General features: G+C 47.4%; 1 protein-coding gene across 1 annotated transcript in view; it reads right to left on the bottom strand.

Moving 5' to 3' along the window:
* Window positions 1-254: 254 nt before the first annotated feature.
* The window catches only part of c11h7orf57 (chromosome 11 C7orf57 homolog), an 89404-nt gene continuing 64208 nt past the window's right edge, over window positions 255-25450 (bottom strand). Inside the window, exons 7-9 of the mRNA XM_078551375.1 lie at window positions 23948-24063; window positions 21284-21434; window positions 255-645 (exon numbers count right to left, since the gene is read on the bottom strand). Of these exons, the coding sequence (XP_078407501.1) occupies window positions 585-645; window positions 21284-21434; window positions 23948-24063 (328 nt within the window). The 3' untranslated portion in view covers window positions 255-584. The remainder of the gene's footprint in view (window positions 646-21283; window positions 21435-23947; window positions 24064-25450) is intronic.

The raw sequence follows: 25450 nt of genomic DNA, 5'->3' as shown, positions 1-25450 counted from the left end.
TGTATCAACGTTCCTTCATAGTCTTGGGTCAAAACACTGGGGTCTCTCTCTGACAGCACTGTGTTGCACCTACGCCACATGGAATGCAGTGGTTCAAGAAGGCGGCTCACCACCACCTTCTCAAAGGCAATTAGGGTTGGGTGACAAATGCTAGTCTTGCCATCAATGCTCACATCCCATGAACAAATAAAAAAAACACAAGTTTCCTTCTCTGCCTTTTAAGGCCAGTCAAATTCAAGATCGAGTCCATTTTTTATCTTTACACAGCATTTATTTTGTCTGCGCTACTGGAATCAAGTTCAACATTTATACAATTTGAAAAGAAAAGTGTAAATAAACCACATCTTCATTTTTAATTAAACTTTTAACATTGTATTTGCACGGATTAATGTAAGTTTAGTTTAAAAAATTGCATGTGATCCAAACTGTAACAGAATTTTGTGTGTGAAAGAATAGCATTTTATTTGTTCATTCATGTTAGTGTATTATTAATTTACTCAAATATCAATTTGATGACAAATATAAAAACTTCAGTATTTTTACATTAAACTACTTATTATCTTCCCCCATCGTCTGCCAATGTTTCAGGCAAGAGCAATTTCAGACTGCAGACGGTTCTCCACGCTCCGAGGAATGTCTTTTGGCCTAGTATGCAAGAATAAAATTTTATTAAACTGGGCATCAATAAATAATGGTGTATTGCAAATGAATACTTTTGGAAACCTTATTTCACATGTAGTTCGCACACACTTACTAGATCTAGGATTAACCCTGCCTGCCTGACGGGAACAGGGTGGATGGGTAGCTAAAACAGTGATGGCCCACTTACAGTGTGTGCCTGACAAGCTTCTGCCTGCTGCCATTTTAACCATGTACTTTCCAGAGGTAGCAGATGCACGTATTTAAATTGGAGTCATATGATACAATTAGGGTACCCCTCCCCACCACCCCCCATTCATTTTAACAAAAATAAAATCACTTAATTCCTAGTGCAGGGATTTCCAGTAAAACCCAGCAGGGTTGGGGTCTCAGAATCACTGAAGCATTGTATCAAGAGGTACTCGCCTGCAGGTAATTGGACCACAGGAGTATGCATATGAACATGACCAGAAGAAAGAATAGGCTTACTGAGCAGAATTCCCAGGACACTCCAGGAACTCCCTCAGACATACTCCTTGAAATGTGATAGTGGGGAAAGTTTATCGCCATTCAAAAATATCCCAAACCAGAAAAAAACTGCATGTATTCGATGAAACAGGATCCCATCTCACTTTTCAGTGCCCCTACCAGAGATTTCCTGGGACCCTATCTTGGCTGCAGCTGGAATTTCATGGATAGTCCAGAAGTTCCTGGATGTTTTCAGGGTAACTACAGCATAAGAGTGGAGTTGTACTAGTTATACTGAGAAAATTTTTCTGTAATTCCTTCACGCCAGCGTTTCAGCAAAACATAACTAAGCATGAGTTTCTTTGATCATTTGCACCATTTTTGAGATAGATCAGCTGACTTACATAGCTCTGCTCACCGCATGCAAAAGATCAGCTCCCATGAATTTTCTGGATTTACATGAATAATGCACTTCTGTAGATCTTAGATTTCTGGAGTTTGATAGCAAGTTTCTCTGCGATTTAAACAAAACTTTTTACTGAGGCCTGCACTAAACGTAACCAAATTGCTGTCAGTCTCAGGGGCTGGAATCTTCCAGCAACCCCCACAGCGGGTTCCCCCATGGCGGGACCGGCGAGCCATTGATATCTCTGTTCACAGCGGCGGGACCGGAAGATCCTGTCAATGTGAGGAGCTGGAAAATTCCGACCACTGTGCCTGAAATTTTTTGGATCCCCAGCTCCTCCCCATGGAATCATAGAATGATACAGCATAGATGGAGGCCATTTGGACCATCATGTCCATGTCCATCCCAGCTCTTTGGAAGAGCTAGTCCCACTCACCTGGTATTTCCCCATATCCCTGCCGCTGCAAATTTCTTGCTTTCAAGTATCTATCCAATTCACTTCTGAAAGTTATTACTGAATCTGTTTTCACTACAGTCAGGCAATGAATTCCAGATCATTACAACTTTTGGTCATAAAAGATTTTCCTCATTTCACCTCTGGTTCTTTTGTCAGTGTCCAGAAAGTTTAAGCAGCTTGCAAAGGCCATCCCTGTTTTGCCTCTCACTTTCCAACCAATTGCAATTTACCAAAATCTACAGCAGTAGATTCTTCCCTATATTTAAATCAATGGAATGAAAATCATGCAGGTTTTATAAATGGTATGCACTCCACCTTGACACATCTCCATCCAGGTGGTGAGGACAAAAATCTACCCCACTGTATATTACATGCAAATAGTAATGGGAACAATTTTCTGGCGAATCCTATTACTCTTGCTCTGGGTTTGCATCATTAGCAAGGCAAAGGAGAGGATCTATATCTCCTCTTTCAGGTGTTGAGTATTTTGGGACAGAACATAATTAAATGACACCAATATTTTAGAAGGCAAAATCACAGTTTTGCCCCTTCACATGGTGGTTTTGCTGTTTCCACTTTCTAACATATTGAAGCCTTTGGTGCTTGTAAAGAAAGAAAAATGGATAACCTAGGAGTGCCTCTAATTTCATTAAGAAAAATAGCTGTCTCTAGAAGAAAGATATTGAGCAGAATTGTCCCAGACTTGCACTAAGTGCAGTTGGGGGTGGGGGGTGGTGGGGTAAGACCCGCTGGCTGCAATGGCGGCTTTACACGCTGTATTGTCCCAAACCCGCCGCATCAATTATGCATTCCCAGGAAACGCGCAGTTTCTGCGGGCTCTCATTTGCCTGCCACGCCATCACCTTGCCGTTCCATCACGCCGGGTGCCATATTTAAAGTCCAGCCGCAAGCTCAGTGCTCCCTGACCAGGACTGCTGCACAGAAAGGCAAAAAGACTGCAGCCTCCAGGTTTAGTGATGCATCCCTCTCGCGCCGTGATGTCCTCTACCCCTGCTCTGGCTGCAGGAAGGACAGCAGCATCACCAATCCAGCATGGGAGGCAGTGGCAGGGATGGTCAGCATCAATGCCCTGCAAAAGAGGACAGCCACCCAGTGCCGCTACAAGATGAATGATCTCCTTCCTTCCGCCAAGGTAACTCACTCTTGTCATCACTCTCAGCTCACACGCTCACAAATCCCCTCACACATCCACAGGGATCTCACACCTCAAGGGACAACACCACTAACTCTCACACACGCCCTCACATCTCATATCCTGTCAGGTTCACGCCCTCATCCTGTGGCTCCGCTCACCACACAAACATTTCATGCAGTGCCATGTGTCCTGCTTGCACAGCTCTCCATCTGTTTCCATGCAGGAGAAGCCTGCTCACATTAGCAGGAAGAGGTCCCAGACTGGGGCTGGAGTGGCCACTCTAGGCCCCTCACTCACTTTGCGGAGTGTGCCATCACACTGACTGGTGAGGGCATGGACCGTGCCTGCAGTGACGTTGAGGTTGGTGGCGAATACCCTGGTGAGATCCTGCACAACATCATCCCTCTCTCAACGCAAATGTGAGTGCTCTCTCTCCCCTGCTTTTGACTCTGCTACCAAACACTAATTATCTCTACTTTGGTTCACAGGAGCTCTGCCAAGCGACCAACATCCTCAGCCAGCCAGTCCCTCAGCTCCATCCGGGTCTGCACCTCCAACCGAGAGGACACTTCCTCCATTGAAGAGCTTGAAATAAGCAGCCTGGGAGACCCGTTACAACGCTTACCCACACCCTGTACCAGCACAGAGACGCACGCCTTGGTGGGACCTAGATCTAGGGCAGGCTTGGGTTCACAATCTGGTGGTCACTGCATGGACACATGGCTGCAGCAGCAGGAGGCAGGTTTGTGCGAGCTCCCCAGCACTCGGAGGAATGCTGGGGATCAGGCATCTGTGAGGGCCGAGTCAGGTGATGAGCCTCTGGATTTCGCCTTCCAACACACCCTGGAGAGTCAGCAGAAGGTGTGGGAACATCACACAGAGCTGTTGAAAGCCCTCAACAGAGTGGTACGCGAGTCGGAGGAATGCGTCCGCCTGCTCGCTGATGAAGTGGTGCCCACATGTGTGTTTATGGAGGTCTCCATGAGGAGGATGGCGAATGCCATGGAGACCCTGGCCAGCAGAACACAGAGATGTGTGCAGGCCTGCACTCCATCGTGGGAGCCATGGGTGATTTCCTACAGTGGCAAAGCGAGAGGGAAATGGGGCACCTCGACATCCCTCCAGGTGCTCCTTCCCCTCAAGGAGTCAGGCTGGGGCCCCTGGGCACCCGAAGGGAAGAGAAGTGGCAGCTGGACACCCCGGGTCATCCACTCAGGAATCTCAGAGGCTGTCCACTCCCTTCGAGTCCCCTTTGCTTGTGAGCTCTTCAACCTTGTCCTCTGTCACCACAGAGGGAGCAGCTGGCCAATGAGTGATTCTGGAGGGAAAAGTGTGTGTGTGGCAGGGCCTTTCAAAGTCTCGTGCAAGCACTCTCCCATGCATGTGGATCCTTCACGTATCACACTCACCTTAATGTCCTGAGCATTTTGAATTCTTTCTGCTGGGGTTCACTTTCAGTTGTCCATCTGAGCTGACCTGCATCTCCACTGACCCAATGATCACACTCCCATGCAGCACCTCATCTCAGCCACCACGACTCTCGTTTCACTTTCGATTTCGACAGCATGGTCTGGATTTGCTTTTTTGTCAGCTCCCCCATCTTTTTGTGTCAGCTCCCCCATCTTTTTGTGTCCCCTCGTCACCCATTTCCTTTCCCCCATCACTGTTGACCCCCCCAGGCATCACCTTCTACCTACCCTCCGTGACCTGTCAGCCACAACCCTTTTCCTTCAGGGATGTCAAGGTGAATTTGCACATTCCCTTCCTTTGCGAAAATCCACATTCTCCTCCCTGACCTCCTCCTTCTCACCCCCAGGGTCCGTGTCTGCCTCTGAGTCCCCAGCAACCACCCTCACCGTCCCTTCTACCGCTGACATAGAATCCTCAGTCTCCCATCCTACCCCCTCGCTCTGCCCTTGTTCATTCTCACCACTCCCTCATACCACGCCCGCCCTCAGTTTGCTCCCCAGGAGGCAGTCACGGACCCCATCAGACCCCTCCTTTGCATGTTCACCTGGAAATCCTCCCCTCCGGAGCCCTTCCCCACTGGAACCCTTCCCTTTTCTGGATTATTTCCCCCCCCCCAGTGCCCCTTCCCCCATCTTGACCCCTTCCCCCACTGAACCCCTTCCCCCCAAGGACCCCTTTCCCCCACTTAGTCCTCCCACCCTCCCCCCAGACTCCCCCCCGCTTAGTCCCTCCCCCTTCCTGACTCCCTCAGACACCCTTACTACTTCTGCCACCCTTAGTCCTTTCCCCCCTTCCGACTCCTTCCTCCAGCCTACCTCTTCCACCAGCCTCACTCCTTCCCCCTGCCTGACTCCCTCAGATACCCTCACTTCTTCCTCCAGCTTTACTCCTTCCCTCTTCCCAACTCCTTCCTCCACCCTTACTTCTTCCTCCATCCTTATTCCCTCCCCTCTCTGCACTTCTTCCCCTCTCTGAACTCCTTCCCTAATACCATCCATCCCCCCCGCCCTTACACTTACCTCCCCAGTTGCCCTCTTCTCCCCTGTTACCCCCTCCTTCCCCTGTACTCCCTCCCCCCCAACCTCAACTCCCCGACACCTTCATTCCCGTCTCCCAACCTCACCACACCCCCAACACCTCTTCCTCTGCCAGTTGATCCTAGACTTTCCTCTCCTAACCCCTCAGCCATCATCCGTTGTGAGCATTAATGGTGACATTCCAACTTCCGTGAGCTGCTTCGCAGCAGCGCTATGTCCATGAGAATCCACCCAGCATGCAATGGACATCCCTTCAGTGTGCCATTGCTGCCAGGCTCCAGCATCTTCTGCTGCTCAGATGTCCACGATGTGAGCAAGGCCCTGGTGGTAAGTCCTGACTTCTGCAAGTCACAGTTGTCAAGAGGTGTTCTACACTGGCGTACTTTCCCACCGACGTGTGTGGACGATCCAGCAGGGGGACGAATCTGGCAGGTTGGCCTTATAATGATATGCTAATGTATTACAATGAGGTTCCCAATGTCCGATGGCGGGAAATGCGGCCCGTCATCGACGGACTGAGCGGATGATCACAAACTGGCTTCACAACGTCGTCAAACCGATTTTTGGCCTTCTCATCATATTGTCCGAACACGCCCGATACCTACAGGCACGTACGATTCCACCCATTCTCTACAGCATCAAATAATACTTCTCTAAATATGCCATTATAACTAAAAGAAACTTGGTCTTGATAAAATTACTCTGCAGATGAAAAATTATACTGTTCAGTTCCTGTAATTGTTTTAATGGGTAGCAGTAAATGTGCAAAAGACAGCTGGGCAACATATTATGGCATGCATTCGGGCCACACAAGTGCCAAGCAATGACTACCTTCAGGATGGAGAATCTAAACATCTGCCTTTGACCATCTTGAGTAGAGGAATTGTACGGGAATAACTCTCGTCCTGACCCCCTCCCAAAGCCTGTCTACCATCTACAAAGCACAAGTCAGGAATGTGATGGAATACTCTCCTTATCCAACAGCACTCAAGGAGCTCAACACTATCCAGGACAAAGCAGTCTGCTTGATTGGCATCCCATCCAACAATTTAGGCATTCACTCTCTCCACCACTGTGGACCATCCCCAAGGGTAGAATGAACGGGCGTAAAATCGCGTGAGACAACGTTGGGTGAGTGTCCTGATGTCATTGCACACTCACGCGATATATCGCTCAGCGGGAAGCGCGCCCACCGACGATTAAGCAGGCAATTAAGCCCATTAATGGCTCAATTGTCAGTGACTTTTCGTGGCCTGTCCAACCTTATGGTTGGTGAATGGGGCAATCGGTCAGGCGGCCTTTACATTTTTGATGAAACCTCATCCAAGGGTGAGATGAAATTTCCATAAATTTCCATAAATATCTGGGGACAGCATTTTTATGAGGTTTGCTTTCTGGTGCTTGATTGTGCTGCATGGACATTTTTTGCAGCTTTTTTGTGCTTTATTTTATTACTTGTAGGTCTGCAGCTCCCTGAGGCAGTTGTCTGCTTCAGGGAGCTCAGTGGAAGTGCTCACCTGTGGCCATGATGACGTCGGCACCCGGCCTTTTCCCATACCCACCATGGCAGCGCTGAGCTTTTCAGTGCATGTTTCACGCTGGCTGGCCGTTAATTGGCCAGCCAGTGTGAAATTGCCTTCGGGGGCCGATCATGGTCCCATCCGCTCCCAGGCCCGCCAATCGTGCATGCCCAACGAGGGAAAAATTCAGGCCCAAGATCCACTGGAGCAACTGGCCAAAGCTCTTTTGATAACACATTCCCAAACTGATGACCTCGACCACCTAGAAGGACAAGGGCAGCAGCTGCATGGGAACACCACCACCTGCAAATTCCCCTCCTAGTCACACACCATCCTTATTTGGAACAATGTCATCGTTTCTTCACTGTCACGGGGTCAAAATCCAGGGACTCCTTTTCTAACAGAACTGTGGGTGTACCTATACTACATGGACTGCTGCGGTTTAAGGAAGCAAATCACCAGCACCTTCTCAAGAGCAACAAGGAATGGGTAATAAATTGCCAGTTATGCTCATATCCCATGAACAAATAAAAAAAACATAGATCATGTACTTGCTAAGCAGTACTGTTGGGTAGATTTATCTTGGCAGCATTCTTAAAATGTGCCACTTTTTTCCAATTTGCTACCAGGTTTTGTGGCTAGTGCGCACAGAAATAAGCCTGGTTGTTATCTCCTGCTAACCATACTATCCTGTTGTCCTCTTGAGAGGGTGGCTTAGACTGGCAAATAGGGCAAATCTTCTCATAAGCAGCATGCCACTAACAGTAAAATTGATAAGGAATGAAACTGGACGGACCACCCGGCATTGACCTAGGTACTGGAAACGACATGGCACGCCCAGCAGCATTGACCCTGCAAAGTCCTCCTTACTAATATCTGGGGGCTTGTGCCAGACTTAGGAGAGCTGTCTCACAGACTAGTCAAGCAATTGCCTGACATAGTCATGCTCAACGGATCATACCTTACAGCCAATGTCCCAGACACCACCATCACCATCCCTGCGTATGTGCTGTCCCACCGACAGGACAGACCCACCAGAGGTGGCAGCACGTGGTACACAGTCACGAGGGAGTTGCTCTGGGCGTCCTCAACATTGACTCTGGACCCCATGAAGTCTCATAGCATCAGATCAAACATGGGCAAGGAAACCTCCTGCTGATTACCACCTACCGCAACTATCCCCCGCCCCTGCCTCAGCTGATGAATCAGTGCTCCTCCATGTTGAACACCACTTGAGGAAGCACAGAGGGTGGCAAGGGCACAGATTGTACTCTGGGTGGGGGACTTCAATGTCCATTATCAAGAGTGGCTTGGTAGCATCATTACTAATCGAGCTGGCTGATTCCTCAAGGACATTGTTGCTAGACAGGGTCTGCAGTAGGTGGTGAGAGAACCAACAAGAGGGAAAAGCCTACTTGACCTTGTCCTCACCAACCCACCTGTCGCAGAGATATCTGTCCATGATAGTATCAGCTGGAGAGACCACAGTCCTTGTGGAGACAAAGTCCCGTCTTCATATTGAGGACACTCCATTCTTGTGTGGCACTGCCATCGTGCTAAATGGGATTGATTTCAAACAGATCTAGCAACTGAAAACTGGCATCTATGAAGTGCTATGGGCCGTTAGCAGCAGAATTGTATTCAAGCACAATCTGTAACTTCATGGCCTGGCATATCCCCTACTCTACCATTACCATCAAGCTGGGGGATCAACCCTGGTTCAATGACAAGTGCAGGAGGGCACACCAGGAGCAGCATCAGGTGTACCTAAAAATGATGTGTCAACCTGGTGAAGCTACAACGCAGGACTATTTGTATGCAAAACAGCAGAAACAGCATACAATGGACAGGGCTAAGCGATCCCACAACCAACAGACTAGGTCAAAGCTCTGCAGTCCTGCCACATCCAGTTGTGAAAGATGGTGGAAAATTAAACAACTAACTGGAGAAGGAGGCTCCACAAATATCCCCATCCTTAATGATGGGGGACCCTAGCACATCAGTGCAAAAGAAAAGGCTGAAGTGTTTGCAACCATCTTCAACCAGAAGTGTCAAGTGGATGATCCATCTCAGCCTCCTCCTGGGGTCCCCATCATCACAGATGCCCGTCTTCGGCCAATTCGATTCACTCCACGTGATATCAAGAAATGGCTGAAGGCACTGGATACTGCAAAGGCTATGGGCTCTGACAACATTCCGGCAATGGTACTGAAGACCTGTGTCCCAGAACTAGTTGCGCTCCTAGTCAAGCTGTTCCAGTACAGCTATAACACTGGCATCAACCCGGCTATGTGGAAAAGTGCCCAGTTATGTCCTGTTCACATAAAGCAGGAGAAATTGACTCCAGCTAATTGCCGCCCCATCAGTGTACTCTTGATCATCAGCAAAGTGATAGAAGAGGTCGTCGACAGTGCTACCAAGTGGCACTTACTCAGCAGTAACCTGCCCACTGATGCCTGATGCTCAGCTTGGGTTTTGCCAGAGCCACTCAGCTTCTGACCTCATTACAGCCTTCTTCCAAACATGGGAAAAAAAAGTGAACTCAAGAGGTGAACTGAGAGTGACTGCCCTTGACATCAAGGCAACATTTGGCTGAGTGTTGCATCAAGGAGCCCTAGCAAAACTGTAGTCAATGGTAATCAGGGGGAAAACTCTCCACTGGTTGGAGTCATACTGAGCACAAAGGAAGATGGTTGTGGCAATCATCTCAGTCCCAGGGCATCACTGCAGAAGTTCCTCAGGGTGCTGTCCTAGGCCCAACCATCTTCAGCTGCTTCATCAATGACCTTCCTTCCATCATAAGATCAGAAGTGGGGATATTCGCTGATGATTGCACAATGTTCAGCACCATTCGCAACTCCTCAGATACTGAAGCAGTCCATGTCCATATGCAGTAAGACCTGGACAACATTCAGGCTTGGGCTGATAAATGACAAGTAACATTTGCGCCACACAAGAGCCAGGCAATGACCATCTCCAACAAGAGAGAATCCAACCATTTCCCCTTGACATTCAATGGCATTATCCTCGTTGAATCCCTCTCTATCAACATTCTGGGGGTTACCATTCACCAGAAACATAACTGGACCGGCTATACAGATTGTATGGTTACAAGAGCAGTTTAGAGGCTGGGAATTCTGTGGCGAATTCTCCTGACTCCGCAAAGCCCATCCACCATCTACAAGGCACAAATCAGGAGTGTGATAGAATACTCTTCACTTGCCTGGATGAGTGCAGCTCCAACAAAACACAAGAAACTTGCCACCATCCAGGACAAAGCAGCCCACTTGACTGGCACCCCATCCACTGCCTTAAACATTCACTCCCTCCATCACTGACGCACAGTGGCAGCAGTGTATATCATCTACAAAATGCACTGCAGCAACTCATCATTCCTTTGACAGCACCTTATAAACCCCTGACCTCTACCACCAAGAAGGGCAAGGGCAGCAGGCACATGGAACACCACCACCTTCAAAATTTCCCCTCCAAGCCACTCATCATCCTGTCTTGGTTCCTTCACTGTCACTGGGTCAAAATCCCGTAACCCCCTCCCTAACTGCACTGTGGGTGTACCTACACCACATGGACTGCAACAGTTCAAAAACGGGGCTCACCACCACCTTCTCAAGGGCAATTAGGGATGGGCAATAAATGCTGGCCTAGTCAGCGACGCCCACATCCTATTATTAGACTGTGGGTTTGAGTGCTACACCACAGTCTCTATTTCTTGTCTCTTCCCTTAATTAAACCAGCTACAGGGTTTTGAAAGCCTTTTTTTTTGCTATAAGCAGCCTTGGAAAGGCTGAAATATGCATCTAAAAGATTTACAATCCTTTGAAAGGCTAATGGTATGGGAATGCTGTTATGTGTCACCGGGACTGGTAGACTCTCATCCTTGAAGCACAATGGTGAAACAATTGGATTTTTCTGACAATAAAAAAGCTTTCATAAATGACCAGATTATCTGAATTCAATTTCACTAGCATAGGGAGGTCTAAACTCCAGGTTGCTAGTCCAGTACAATGACTCCTACACAAATGACCTGAGGTTTGGCCAATTCAGTTCACGTCATATGACAAAGGTTGTGGGCACTGACAACATCCTGGCTGAACTGCTGAAGACTTGCGTGCTGATACTAGCAACCTTCAGATCTAAGTTGTTCCAGTGCAGCTATAACATTGCCATTTACCCAACAATAAGGAAGATTGCCCAGGTATGTCCTATCCATAAAAGGCAACTACCACCCTAAAAGGGTCTCCCCAGTCATTATTAAAATGACAAAAGGCGCCATCAGATACTTACCAAAACTCTGCACATCCAACTCTTGGTTTGGGTTCTGTCAGAACCACTCAGGATTAGGCCTCATCAAGGCCTTACTCCAGACATAGACAAAGAAGTTGACCATCAGAGGAGAGGTAAGAATAGCTGCCCTTGATATATGGTGAGCATTTGATTGAACATGGCATCAAGAGGCCTTAGCAAAACTGAGGTCAATGGCTGGGCGGTGGAGGAATGGAAGTGGGTAGTGGAGGGGGGCAGTCCAAGAGCTGAAGACACATAAAGGCAAATGGTTATGATTGTTTGTGGCTGATCATTGTAACTCTAAGACATTTCCGCAGAAGTTCTTCAGGGAAGTGTCTTCGGTTCAGCCATCTCCAGCTGCTTTATCAATGACCTTCTCTCTGCCATATGGTCAGGATTGGTCCGATTTGCTGATAATTTCATAGAGTTCAGCTCAATTCACAACTCCCATAATGTAGCAAACTGTGCTAGTCCACAGCAGGACTGGATAACAGCGAGGCTTGTACTAACAAGTTCAAGCAATATTTGAGTCATATAAGATCTCCATGGCCAAAAGAAAATCAAACTATCCCTCCCAGCCCTTCAGTGGTACTGACAAAGCAGGCAACTTGGTGGTCACCACAGACCAAAAGCTTAATAGGATTAGCCATATCCTAAGCTCATCCCATTCAGGATACTTCAGCAGCCCCTGTCGTCACCGGCTAAGTTTTAATTATTTTAAAATAATCTTGCTATTTAGCAAGGAGGAGCAGGAGTGTTCCCTCCGATTCCATAGTCCTAATGATCAATCACCTCTCCGCCCATTGCTCGCTCCAACCTCTTCCCCACCCCATAATTTACCTGAGGACCACTGCAGGGAGACCAAAACTGATTTTTCTCATGGAGTGAGCTGCCTGTGGAAGAACAACAGGTGCCAATAACTCAGCCCAAATGCATTGATGAGACTGGAGGTCTGTTTCCTGGCAAACCTCAGACCCCTAAGTTTGGGCGGGCGCTGCCCTCACAGCAATTGCTGCAAAAAATGATTCCTAGCTGCAGGAATTCCCATCAAACTGGGATTAGGCAGTGCTGAAGAGGGAGAATCTGGGATTTGGGAGACCAGATTGGCTGAAATGTGGGGTCTGCCTCAGTGACGAGATTCCTGGGGTGGGATTCCAGGTTCTGCTAGCAGAGGAGGGAAGTGTCCCTGATTGTAGCAGCAGTCGAGGTGCCAAGGATCTGGTAACACTCGAATGATCTGGCATTCAACAGGGTGGGTCCCAAAATCTGGTGGTAGCAAATGCAGTTGTTGTGGTGCTGGGTGAGGTGTCACAGTCTAGTGGCATAGGGAGGCTCACAGGGCTGGTGACACTGTAAATGAATCATGGACTAAAAACCATCCTGGTGTTGGGTCTAAAACCAGTACTTAACCTGCCTCAGTCTGTTGTCCTGCCCTTGAACTGTCACCATGTTTATCTTCCTTTTTCAATGCTAAATATTGAGGTGGAGCTGAGGGATGAAGAACACACGAAACTGGGGCATTGTGGGACAGTTGTGGGGCAGGCCAGATCTGGAACAGTGTGTGACAGTTTGGAATGAATCATAAACTCAAACATCAGACCCCTGGCAGAAGTTTGCTTTTTGGGGCTGAAAGTTTATTTTGCATTTTTATGTCAGCTACCTTAGAAATTATATATTTACCTGGAGCTAGTTCTGGGGTGGGGGATGGGGTGTTGAGGGAAATAAAAGATAGCTGATAATTTTTCCAAAAATAATTTTAAGCAGTTAGATTGCTTTGCCTTTCTTCACCTTCTGCAGCCTAAAAAATTTGCATATGACCAAGTTACAGTTTGAATACCAATTACTGAATTTGCATAAAAGATAATTAGATGGAAGAAATGTAAATTGAGGTTAAGTAAGTTTTAAATATGGAGCAGAAATTAATAAAAGACTGTGCAACATCTTAGGTGTAGTTGCAATCTGAAGTCAATACCTAAAAATTGTATAAGTGAATCTTCCATTTTGTTGCTTTCAGTGAGTTGAAGGAGCTTAAAGCCAATATGAAAGTGTTTCGTCATGTTACACACAATGCAAAATATGGATATGGGCCAGGAAGGTTAGGATGGCAGGGTTTCCCAAACAGCCAAACAGACAGTGGTCAACGCATTGCCGCCGATACTGGCCGCCCCACAGCCATTTAACCCTCCAACATGTGTTAATTAGCTGGAGGCAAGACTACCGCCCCTCAGTCCCAGTAGCGCTAGAAGCTGCAGTGGACAAGACTGGAACTGCAGGCAGTCCCCAGAGTTGAAGACAAAAACAGAAACAGAAATACCTGGAAAAACTCAGCAGGTCTGGCAGCATTGGCGGAGGAGAGCACAGTTGACGTTTCGAGTCCTCATGACAGTTGAAGTCCTGGGAGTCCAGGGTCAGGTAAATGCCGGGGTTTCAGGACGGGGAGGGCCTCAATTGGAACAAGGGTTGGCTGGCCAGCCTAGGCTCTAGCCATCCTACTATTAAGTTGCAGAGAGGACAGGGCAGGTGGGAGCTCAGTGGGATTTTACAGGCTCAACCATCCTGCCCACCACTGCCCAGCACCCCCCAAAAACCTCCCCCCCACCACTCCCACCTGCAAACCCTGTGGTGGGGGAATGTAAAATTTTGCCCATGGTGTTGATTCAGTAAGTGATATGCCATATGTACTCTGTGACTTCTTACCCCTGTTTTGAAGATCAAATTTAATTCTGCCTATATTATGCATTATATGAGTGGCCTTTATTATTATATATTCCTGAACTTATGAATTAAATTTTTATGTCTTATCTTTTTATAGCCTGAATATGCAGGAAGATGTGTTACAATATGTAGCAGAATAGATGTAGGTAAAGGGGCTTTGGAGTATTAGTATAAATAGGTGTAATGGGCATAGGGGCATTTGTGGGAGGATGGTGGGATTTTACAGTGTTGGTGAACGTTTCTGGGATTTGGTAAAGGAAATCTAGGCAGCATTAGAAGATGAAAAATGGATTTAACTTAATCGGTAATTCTTGGGATCTGGATGCCGTGGACAGTGTGGAAAGGTGCACGTCACAGGGCTGTATTGTTTTTTATTTGTTCATAGGATGTGGGTGATGCTGGGAAGGCCAGCATATATTGCCCATCCATAATTGCCCTTGAGAGGGTGATGGTGAGCCATCTTCTTGAACCACTGCCGTCCATGTGGTGTAGGTAATCATACAATGCTGTTAAGGAGAGAGTTCCAGGATTTTGATCCAGTGATGGTGAAGGAGCAGAATATAGTTCCAAGTCAGGATGGTAAGAAGAAAGGAAACACTGTATTTATATGGTGCATTTCATGACCACCGGACATCTCAAAGCACTTTACAGCCAATAAAGTACTTTTTGAAGTGTAGACACTGTCTTAGTGTAGGGAACACAGCAGCTAATTTGTGATCAGCAAACTCCCACAGCATTCCTCAGCAATGTGATAATGACCAGGTAACCTATTTTGGAGATGTTGATTGAGGAATAAATATTGGCTAAAACACTGGGGATAGCTCCCTTGCTTTTCTTCAAAATAATGCCATGAAACTTTTTACATCCAGCTGAGCAGGCAGATGGGGCCTCTGTCTCATCCAAAGGACATTGCAATGCTTCATCAGTACTGGAGTGTCATTCTGGATTTTTGTGCCCAATCTCTGGAGTGGGACTTGAACCTGGAAACTTATGGAACATAAGGAACTCTGGAACATAGTATGTGACTTGGAGGGAAACCTGCATTTAGTGGTCTGTTTGTGTCTGATTTCTGCCATTAAGATGCTTTGAATGAGTTCCTTCCTAATTTTTGGACCTTCCCATGATCCAACTGCTGAGCTCCCAAGGTGCAGTGGTGTAGCAGCTGTAAGTTCCCTGAGTTTGCACTGCTAATGCACTGAGTACCTAACCTGAGATTTATGAGGCATCGCATTTGTCAGGGTTAATCTGAAGAGTTTTTGAGGGTGAAGAATGTGGAGAGTTAAAAACAGGTTTCTAAAGCTGAGAAACAGTTTTAAAAGTGATCTTCTCCACAGACTTCTGGCTACTAATGCCTGTTCTTGCTTCTGATGGCTTTTGACAGGCTCAGCGCGGAATTGTCCGGTCCTTTTGGCAGCGGGTGTCATGGCCGGCGAAGTGGGGGAGGAGAATTTGGCGGGAGGAGCAGAAATCAGTTTCATGCAGGCGTGAAATCACAGCGGGATCATCTGATGTATCCGCCATGGTGGAATACGAATCCCACCAGAAACCAGCATGAACACGATTTGCATTGCACTAATGGGATACAAAGTAAGGCCCAACTGGAATCGACCCCTAATCCCACTTTTCCATTACGCCGGTGGGAAAACACGGCAGCCCAGAAGACATCTGGACAAGCGTGACGTACACAAGTCAGGACTTACCTTTAAGGCCTTGCCCAGATTGCAGACATCCGAAGAGAAGAAGATGGAGCCCTACAGCTACTGGACCCTGGAGGAACACATGCATCACATGCTGGGTGGATCCTCATGCACATGGCAACTGTTGGAAGGTGGGGGGGGTCTTCTTTGATGCTTTGGGCCTGCTTCGGAATATCATGGTCTTGGCCATGGGCTGCTACGGACGATTGGCGAAGGGGGTGGGAGAGGAAGGTGTACCAGGGGGTGAGGTTGGGAGGGGATGGATGAAGTTGCTGGGGGTGGGGGTAAGGTTGGATGGGGGGGATGATGGTGTCAGGGGGGTGAGGTTGGGAGGGGGGTTGAAGGTGTCGGGAAGGAATAGGAAGTATGGGGAGGGGAGGAAAGTGTAACGGGAAGAATGCTGCAAGTGGGGAGGTAGGTGTAAGGGGGGAGGAAGGTGTAAAGGAGAGAGTTCAGAGGGTGAAATGTGCTGGGGGAGTAAGGAGTTTGGAGAGCGGAAGGTGTTCAGGGGGAGGAGGAAGTTCAGAGAGGGGAAGGTGTCTGAGAGAGGAGGGAGCTCGGAGATGGGAAGGTGTCCGTGGGGAGGAGGAAATTCGGACAGGGGAAGGTATCTGGGTGGTGGAGGGAGTTCAGAGATGGGAAGGTGTCTGGGAGAGGAGGGAGTAAGGATGGAGGAGGGAGTAAGGGGTGGATGTCCAGGTGAACGTGCAAGGGAGAGGTCTGTGGAGTCAATGACTACCTCCTGGGGAGCAAACTAAGGGTATGCATGGTAGATGGGAATGTTGAGCATGAGAGGGGGCAGAGGGAGCCAGTAGGGTGGGAGGGTGAGGGTGCATCAGTAATGGTAGAAAGCGAGGGTGGTTGGTGGGAACACAATGCAGGCACGGACCCTGGGGTTGGAAAGGAGCAGGTCAGGGAGGTCAATGTGTGCACGTTCACCTGGACATCCTGAAATGATGTAGGTGACAGTGGGGGGTTGGATGGTGATGCCAGGTGGGGTCCATAGTGATGGGGGAAAGGACATGGGTGACTGGGGAAGGGGAAGGGATGGGGGAGCTAATCAAGAATTTTACCACGACCATGTATGTCAAATTGAAGTGAGCAGAGCCTCATGTTGGATGGGTACAGGTGCTGCATGGGAGTGCGATCAGTAGGTGGGGAGAGACGCGGGTCAGCTCAGATGAACAACTGAAAGAGAACCCTAGCAAGCGGCTCCCCATCCATGGGAGAGTGCTTGCATGAGGCTCCAAAAGGCCCTGCCACACACACACACTTCTCCCTCCAGAATCACTTGTGGAACGGCTGCATGCAGCTGAACTGCTAGTGGGGGATGTGGGGGGTGGGATGCAGGGGGAGGACTCACGAAGCCTGTAAATGAAGCTGAAAGGCAACATTGCACATTATTCCGTGAAAGTGAATATAATTTCACACTATAAAGTGACAAAATGCTCACCTGTACAACCACTTGTGATCACAATTTCTTAACTTTTCTAGGCCTGCCTAGGTGCTACCCTGACATCTGCAGCAGGGGTGGAGACAGCTTGTGCAACTGTTGGCCCTGTTGCCTCTGATGACTTCAGCGTATATCCTCTGGAGAGCCGTCCTCCTGTCAACCAGCTGCTCCCTCTGCGGTGACAGAGGATGAGGTTGAGGGGGTCACAGGCAAAGGGGACTCAGAGGAAGTGGACAGCCTCTGAGATTCCCGAGTGCCCAGCTGCCGCTTCTCCTTAGGGTATCCGAGGGCCCTGACCTGACTCCTTGAGGGGAAAGAGCACCTGGAGCAACGCTGAGGAGCCCCGTTTCCCCTTCATTACTGCAGGAACTCACCCATGACTACCGTGATGGAGTGCAGGTTTGCGTGCATCTTTGCGCTCTGCTGGGCCAGGGTCTCCATGATGTCTGCGATCCTTCCCATGGAGACCTCTATACGCACACGTGAGCAAAGCTTCATTAGAGAGCAGGTGGATGCTCTCCTCCGACTCACATGCCGCTCTGTTGAGGGCTTCCAACAGCTCTGAGTGATAATCCCCCACCTTCTGCTGACTCTCCAGGATGAGTTGGAAGGCTGAATCCAGAGGCTTGTTATCTGACCAAGATCTCACAGATGCCTCTTCACCAGCAATTTTTCTGAGTGCTGGGGAGCACGGCTGAACCTGCCTCCTGCTGCAGATACGTGTCCGTGCGGTGACTATCAGATTGTGAACCCGAGCTGATCTAGATCTAGGCTCCACTGAGGTGTGTGTCTCTGCGTTGGTGCAGGGTGTGGGGAAGCGCTGTGACAGGTCTTCCAGGCTGCTTATTTCCAGCTCTTCAATGGAGGAGGTGTCCTCTTGGCTGGAGGTGAGGACCTGAATGGAGCTGAGGTCCACTTGGTTTGAGGTGAGGATGTGGATGGGGCTGAGGGACTGGCTGGCTGAGGGGGTCGGTCGCTTGGCAGAGCTTCCTGTGAACCAAAGTAGAGATAATTAGTGCATGGAATCAGAGTCAAAAGCAGGAGAGAGAGCACTCACAGTTGCATTGAGAGAGGGATGATTTGGTGCAGGATCCTCACGTGGGTGTTTGCCACTGACCTCACAGTTGGCGCAGGCACGGTCCATGTCCTCACCAGTCAGCGCAATGGCACACTCCTCAAATTGAGCAAGGGGCCTAATGTGGGCCACTCCATCCCCGGTCTGGTACCTCTCCCTGCTGTTATGAGCCAGCTTCTCCTGTATGAAAACAGACAGAGAGATTGTGAGCAGGACGCATGGCACTGCGTGGAATATTTGTGTGGAAAGTGGAGCCATGGATGGGATGAGGGCGTGAGCTCCAGAGGATATGAGCCTGATGGAGATGTGAGGGTGTGTGTGTGAGAGTTAGTGATGTTGACACTTGAAGTCTGAATTCCCTGTGGATGTGTGATGGGCTTGTGAGTGTGTGAGTTGAGAGTTTTGAGGTGGTTGACTTACCACGGCAGAACAGAAGAGAGCATTTAGCCTCTTCTTGCACTGATGGCTGACCTCTGTGCTCCGGTGGCACTGATTGCCGCTGCCACTTCCTCCTAGGCTGGATTGGTGAATCTGGCGGACCTCCTGCGGCCAGAGTAGGGGTAGAGGACATCGTGGCAGTCTTCCACTGCGTCCAGCGGGTGCCCCAGAGTGGCGTCGTTAAATTTGGGGGCTTTTTCTGTTCCTGGCCTTCGGGTCCATCTGTCACCTGGAGCAGTCCAGGTCTGTAGACATGAAGTAGGCTGCACTCTGATGTGCTTTAAATATGGCGCCTGGAGCTAGGAAGCACTGAGGTCACGGTGTGGAGGGCAAATTTGAGGCCGCCTGCCAACGATCCGGCGTGTTTCCCGTGAATGCATTATTAATGAGGCACTGGGAAGGGGATGATACAGCTCGAAAACCCGTCATTGCAGCCAGCGGGTAAAACGTCTTTTTTCACGCCCACTACCGCACTTAGTGTAAATCTGGGACGATTCCACCCTCAGTTTTCAGACTGCCCAAATGCACTCTGGGCGTCTCAGGATCAGGGATGGCATTCCCATGGGCATACCATTAAATGGCATAATCAGGAAGCAGCAAGCACAGGATGGAACTAATCACCTATTAGCACATTTCTTAGCTAATATCACCACTGTCAACACCTCTTTGTCCTTTTCTCTATGACATCTTTTGGCAATCTCCACCTATCACTGGCCCTCTATCCAGCTCTACCTGTCCCACCCCCCCACCCTTAAACCAGCTTATATTTCACCTCTCTTCTATTTTTCCTTAGTTCTGTTGAAGAGTCATACGAACTCGAAACGTTAACTGTATTCCTCTCTGCAGATGCTGTCAGACCTGCTGAGTTTTTCCAGGTGTTTCTATTTCTGTTTTTGTTTTGGATTTCCAGCAACTGCAATTTTTTGCTTTTATATTATGGAACTAATCAGAGTTGGAAACCATTTAAGGAGGATGCAGCTACCAGGTTTTAACAGCTATTCCACCACTCCACCCACCTCAGAACGTACAGGCAGCACAGGTCTTATGAAAACCTTCTGAGGGGGTGTGTTTAAATGGAATATTTTTCAAGAGGCAGCAGAAAGTTTCTGTGATTTACTGCAGAAAGACTTCAATATTCTCAATGTAGAAAGAAAGAATGTGCATCTTGAAGATGGTACACACTACTGCCATTGTGGTGGAGGGATGAACAGACTGTAACAGCTCCAAAGCTGAGACTGTGACTGCCCCTTTGCTGTGATGCATCACCTCCATTAATGCACAGCGGGCTATTATATCATGCCATTCATCACCTCAGGGCGTCCCAATGCTTTACAGCAAATTAAGTATTTTTGAAGTGTAGTCAATTGTGATGGAGGAAATATGGCAGCCAATTTGTGCCCAGTAAGGTCCCACAAACAGTAATGTGATAATGACCAATAATCTGCTTTCGTGTAGTTGTTTGAGGGATACACAGTAGCCAGGACATTGGGGATAATTCCCCTGCTATTCCTTGAAATACCATCATGGGTTCTTTTATGTCCAGCTGAGAGAGGAGAGGGCCCAGGTTTAATGTCTGATGTGAAAGACAGCACCTTCATCAATCCAGCATAATATAGAATTTAATTGCATTTGGGTGGATGAATTTCCTTGAGGCTTCTCCTGTCACATCACTGTAACTTTGGCAAAACCTTGACAGAAGCCTTATTCATTTGCGGAAACTCTATGCGTTTGTGTTTTTTTTGTCTTTTTAATTAAAAATTATAAAATAAGGAGGCACCATACAGAGGCAATAGCAAAAAACCCTGGCATCTTCCTACAGAATTCCTTGTCTTCAGATTGGGAGTGATATTGGCACAGATCTGAGAATTGATCCCCTGTCCACTTGCTGGATAGGGAGGCTAAAAAGAGGAAACTAAAAGAGGTAAAAGCACAAAAGGGATGAAATATCTCTTGTTAATTACAGTTAAAAATTAGGAGGGAGTTCAGCCCCAAGATCCATGCATCCAAAGCTACCTTTCCCAAAAATGGAACAATGGCTCGAGTAGCATAACTTAGCCATTTCTGGTGCAAAATTTAAACTGATGTACTTCCAAAGTAAGAAATAATAGGAGTATAACAGGGTGAACTTTGCATCTGCCTGCAATGCATGCCAAAGGATGTCAAAAACAAGGTCCACATAGATTTTCCCGTAAAATACTGTGTATTATTAGTAAACTGTATACAGTGTTAACTGTATTACTGTGAACAGCTAATTATATATCATGATTGGCAGAGGTTTGACCTTGGCAATTGGGAAATGGTACATATTGTGCAAACCTACAGAAACTAAGAGGGAATAATATTGTTAACCCCACCACCTTGCTGCCATGTAAAGACTGTAGATTCGTAAGGGAGAGAAGCAATTTCTTGTCACTCAAAAGATTTTTAGGTATGAATATATATCTTGCCTGTGTTCGCCAAAGATTTTGAAGAAAGAATCATTTTCTGCTGTAGCTTTATTCTTTCCATTTCCTCTGATGCCAGTCATTCTCTTTCCTCTATACATGGGCTGATTTTCCTCAGGCAAAACCTCATCATTCACAGCAACTGAATGCTTTTCTAAATAAACCAAATTCTGTGATTAGGAGGAACATGGTTAACTGCTCAAACAGTGCATTTTACACTCAATATATATTAAACTTTAACACAAGGAATCCTTGGCCGGGCTTTTCCAGTCATTCCAGCAGTGGGCATCATTGCAGGCGGATTGGAATTGGCTTTTGGCTGCTCTCCAAATTTTCCTGTCCTGCCTGTGATGTTGCCCGCCGCTGGCGGGGCCAGAAAACCCCCCTTATGTTTTAATCCTTTTAAATTTAGATGAGGAAAGAATTTGACTTTAAAAGCAGAAAATTTTTCTTTCTGATACAAAGCAGTTGTGGCTCTACAGCAGACTTTCCAATTATTCCTTTTTTGATTCTGGAGTGCTCCATTAAGGGCACAGTCCAGATTGGGCCTTTTGCGAGAAGCTTGTTCGATGGTGGAGGATGGAATTATTGCAATCTTTACAGGGATGATAGGAGACTTTTTAAGGGAAGTTTTTTGTTGCTCTTTTTACAAAGGTTTAACAAAGTTTGAATATTGTCAAGATATGAAGCAGCAGGAGACAAGAGCTTCACAGCTCTTCACTAATGAAACTTTGGGACTAGTGCATCAGCAAGTGTATGGAAGGAAAGTTGTTCTATTGGGGTCTGCTGGCTCCTTAATGTGTTGCAAGACCCATTCTGGCAATTGGGAAATTGCCAAATATCTTTCAGATCATTGTGGTTTTAGTAGTGACTAGTGAATATCTTAAAAAGTGCAAACTTTATGAAAAATTACACCTTTAAAAATGTTCCAACATCTGCAATTGTAAAGAAGACATCAGTTTTCATACATTTTTTTTTTAACAGTTTAGGATGTTCTTAAACGCTTATTATAAAAGGTGGTTTTCTTCCTCAGGACTTTGAGGTTGTATTTCTGAATGACGAAAGTAATTAATGCCAGTAAATACAGATTTTCTTCTTCCCTACTTCAGAAGTGTGCCTAAATTATCAGTGCAGCATGAAAGAAAAATGGCTGGAAGTCCATTAGGACAGGTCACCAGCCCATTTCCATTGGGTCCAAAATTATGTTTTTAAGGTCCTCCCTAGTGCCAGGAGGAGATGTAGACAAGTAAATTACTCAGGCCATAGATAAGGGCAGTCACCATATAACAACTCAGTATTTCTTGGATTTTTTTCTGGCAATTAGTGACTGGCTCATTTCAAGAGATAGGCTGTAAGTTTGTTTTTCTCATTTTCCTGAATCTCACTGCAATTCATTTGGAGCTCTGCTGTTATTCAAGTGTAAAATTATGGCCAAATGTATTAAGGAGGCCTTAGGGATAGTTGGCACCCCCATTTGCTTCTACAGTATGGATGTGTCACTTGGAATTCCTCTATCCTTCGTTTATTTGGAAGTAAAAGAGCAGGATGACAGGCTGTGGTGGGATATTGTTCACCCAGGATTCTAAGGAGGGCTCAGCTTATAGATCCTAAGACATTGCTATGAAGACCTGCGATATTATCCTTCTTTTCTTATGGCACCATTCATCTGGCCTCGGGCACCCAAGCTCGATATTACAGGGTGGCAATGCATGGAGTACTGTAGCATTATGGGCATCAAACATTGCATTATTGGTTTTATGCCTAAAGGCTTTCCAAGTGTAGGATTGGTGAACTATTCAATCCGTGTCCATTTGCAGCAAGACCTGGACAACATTCGGGCTTGGGCTGATTAGTGGCAAGTAAAATTCATGCCACAAAGTTCCAGGAAATGACCATCTCCAACAAGAGAAAATCTAATAATCTCTTCTTGACATTCAATGGCATTACCATCGCCGAATCCCCCAATATGAACATCCTGGGGGTTACTATTGACCAGAAACTGAATTGGACCAGCCATATAAATACTAGGAATGCAAGAGCAGGTCAGAGGCTGGGAATTCTGTGGCAAGTAACTCACCTCCTGACCCCCCAAAGCCTGTCCACCATCTACAAGGCACCAAGCCAGGAGTGTGATGGAATACTCACTTGCCACTTGCCTGGATGAGTGTGGTTCCAATAATACTCAAAAAGCTTGAAACCATCGAGGACAAAGCAGCCCACTTGATTGGCACCTTAAACATTCATTCCCTCCACCACCAACGCACAACGGCAGAAGTGTGTACCATCTACATGAGGAAATGCAGCAATTCATCAAGGCTCCTTCGATAGCACCTTCCAAACACATGACTTCTACCAGAAGTCTACCATACTTCTAGACAAGGGCAGCAGATGTATGGGAACACCTCCACCTGCAAGTTCCCTTCCAAGCCACTCACCATCCTGACTTGGAACGATATCACTATATCGTTGTTCTTTCACTGTCACTGGGTCAAAATCCATGAAATCCCATCCCAACAGCACTGTGGATGTACCTACACCACATGTACTGAGCCATCAAGAGGTGAATAACCACCACCTTCCCAAGGGCAATTAGGGATGGGCAATAAATGCTGGCCCAGCCAGCAACACCCACATGCTGTGAACGAATAAAGAAAAATTATACAGTACCAATAGTTTGTTCTTTGCTGTTTTTTATATCCTTACGTTCTGAAAACCAATCATCTGCATAGCCAAAACTAAGCAACTTGTGCATGCTAACTGGTGGTTCCTTTCTGCGTGAATATCTGTAACTTAAAACAAATACAGTATATTACAATACAAAAGACTTCATTAATTATGACACATCTAATAAACTGTAGCTCATGTGATATTAATTTACATACATCTCAGAAGACATTTTGGAAGCATAATTTCTAAATAAATAAATCATGTAACAAAGTAATAGATATTTTAATCTATTTGACAATATTACAAGAGAGCTTGATCATATTGTTATTTAATATCTTGCTGGATTTAAGTGAAAATCATCAATCTGTCACTTGAATAACCATTCTTCTTTAGCTCTCTTCCTAAAGGTAGGACCCACCCACCAACCTCCACCATGGGTGGTGTAAAGAGGCAGGTCCCGAATCCACCCCAGCCAGAACGGGGATCGAACCCCATGTTGTTGACACCAATCTGATCCACACCAGCCACCCAGCCAACTGAGGAGACAAAGCTGCTGTGACAACATACACTTTTACATGCATGTTGTAGCCCTGAGCTATGAATAGTGATGGTTGAGGCTCCAATGTTCTTTCCATCACATGGTTGACCAGGAATCTTTCCTACTCTTATCGCCTGCCATTGGCATATGTTGGAAGGATTTACAAGTTGATACTCAGCCTGTTTGGCCACATTATGAACAGGCCTTCCTTGGCCATCAAGTCCTGGGCCAGAATTTTACGCTCCCCTACCAGTGGGTTTTTAGGCCGGGGTGGGAGGGAGCGGAGTGTGAAATTGAGGGGACGTGATTCCCTGCGGGCTCCTGCCTGCTCCGACAATGCAGCGATTTTACGCTGGGGCAGGCAAGGCCTTGGACCAGAAGCCTGCCCTTGACCCAATTATTGGCCATGTAAGGGTCATTTCTGCCCAACCACAATTTTTAGGCCAGCAAGAGGATTGAACTTCTGTGGGGGAGCCTGATAAAGAACAGAGTTATATCTCGGGCGGGAAGTGCACCTCCATCAGAAGCCCCCTTCTGAAGTTGGGCATGCAACCCCCCCACCCCTTAAGGTTCGGTGGCCTCCAGACCTCCCTCCCCCCACCGGCCTCTCCCCCGAGACCATGACTGACCGCTTTGTGCCTCCCCAGGCCTTCCCTGCCCTCCCCACCCTGGGGTTCTTTGAACTTACCTGGGCCAATCAGATTGGCTGGCAGATGTCTAAGGTGGGACTTCCCGAGGGAGGAGTGCAAGTCCTGCCTGTAGCCACTTAATGCTCATTCGAGCGTGAAATAGCTGCGGGGCACTCAGAGTCGGCGGGGATCATTCTTCAGATGGCAGGAAGCGAAACCTGCCATCCGAAAAAATTCAAGCCCTAGAGAGGGACTTGAACCCAGAGCTTCTGCCTCAGATTCAGGGACGTTACCACTGCACCACAAGACCTTCCCTGAGTAACAATTATGTATATT

The sequence above is a fragment of the Cetorhinus maximus genome, chromosome 11 (assembly GCF_964194155.1).
Source record: "Cetorhinus maximus chromosome 11, sCetMax3.hap1.1, whole genome shotgun sequence".
NCBI lineage: Eukaryota > Metazoa > Chordata > Chondrichthyes > Lamniformes > Cetorhinidae > Cetorhinus > Cetorhinus maximus.
The sequence above is the reverse complement of the archived record's forward strand: the minus strand, read 5'-3'. Positions and strand labels throughout refer to the sequence as shown.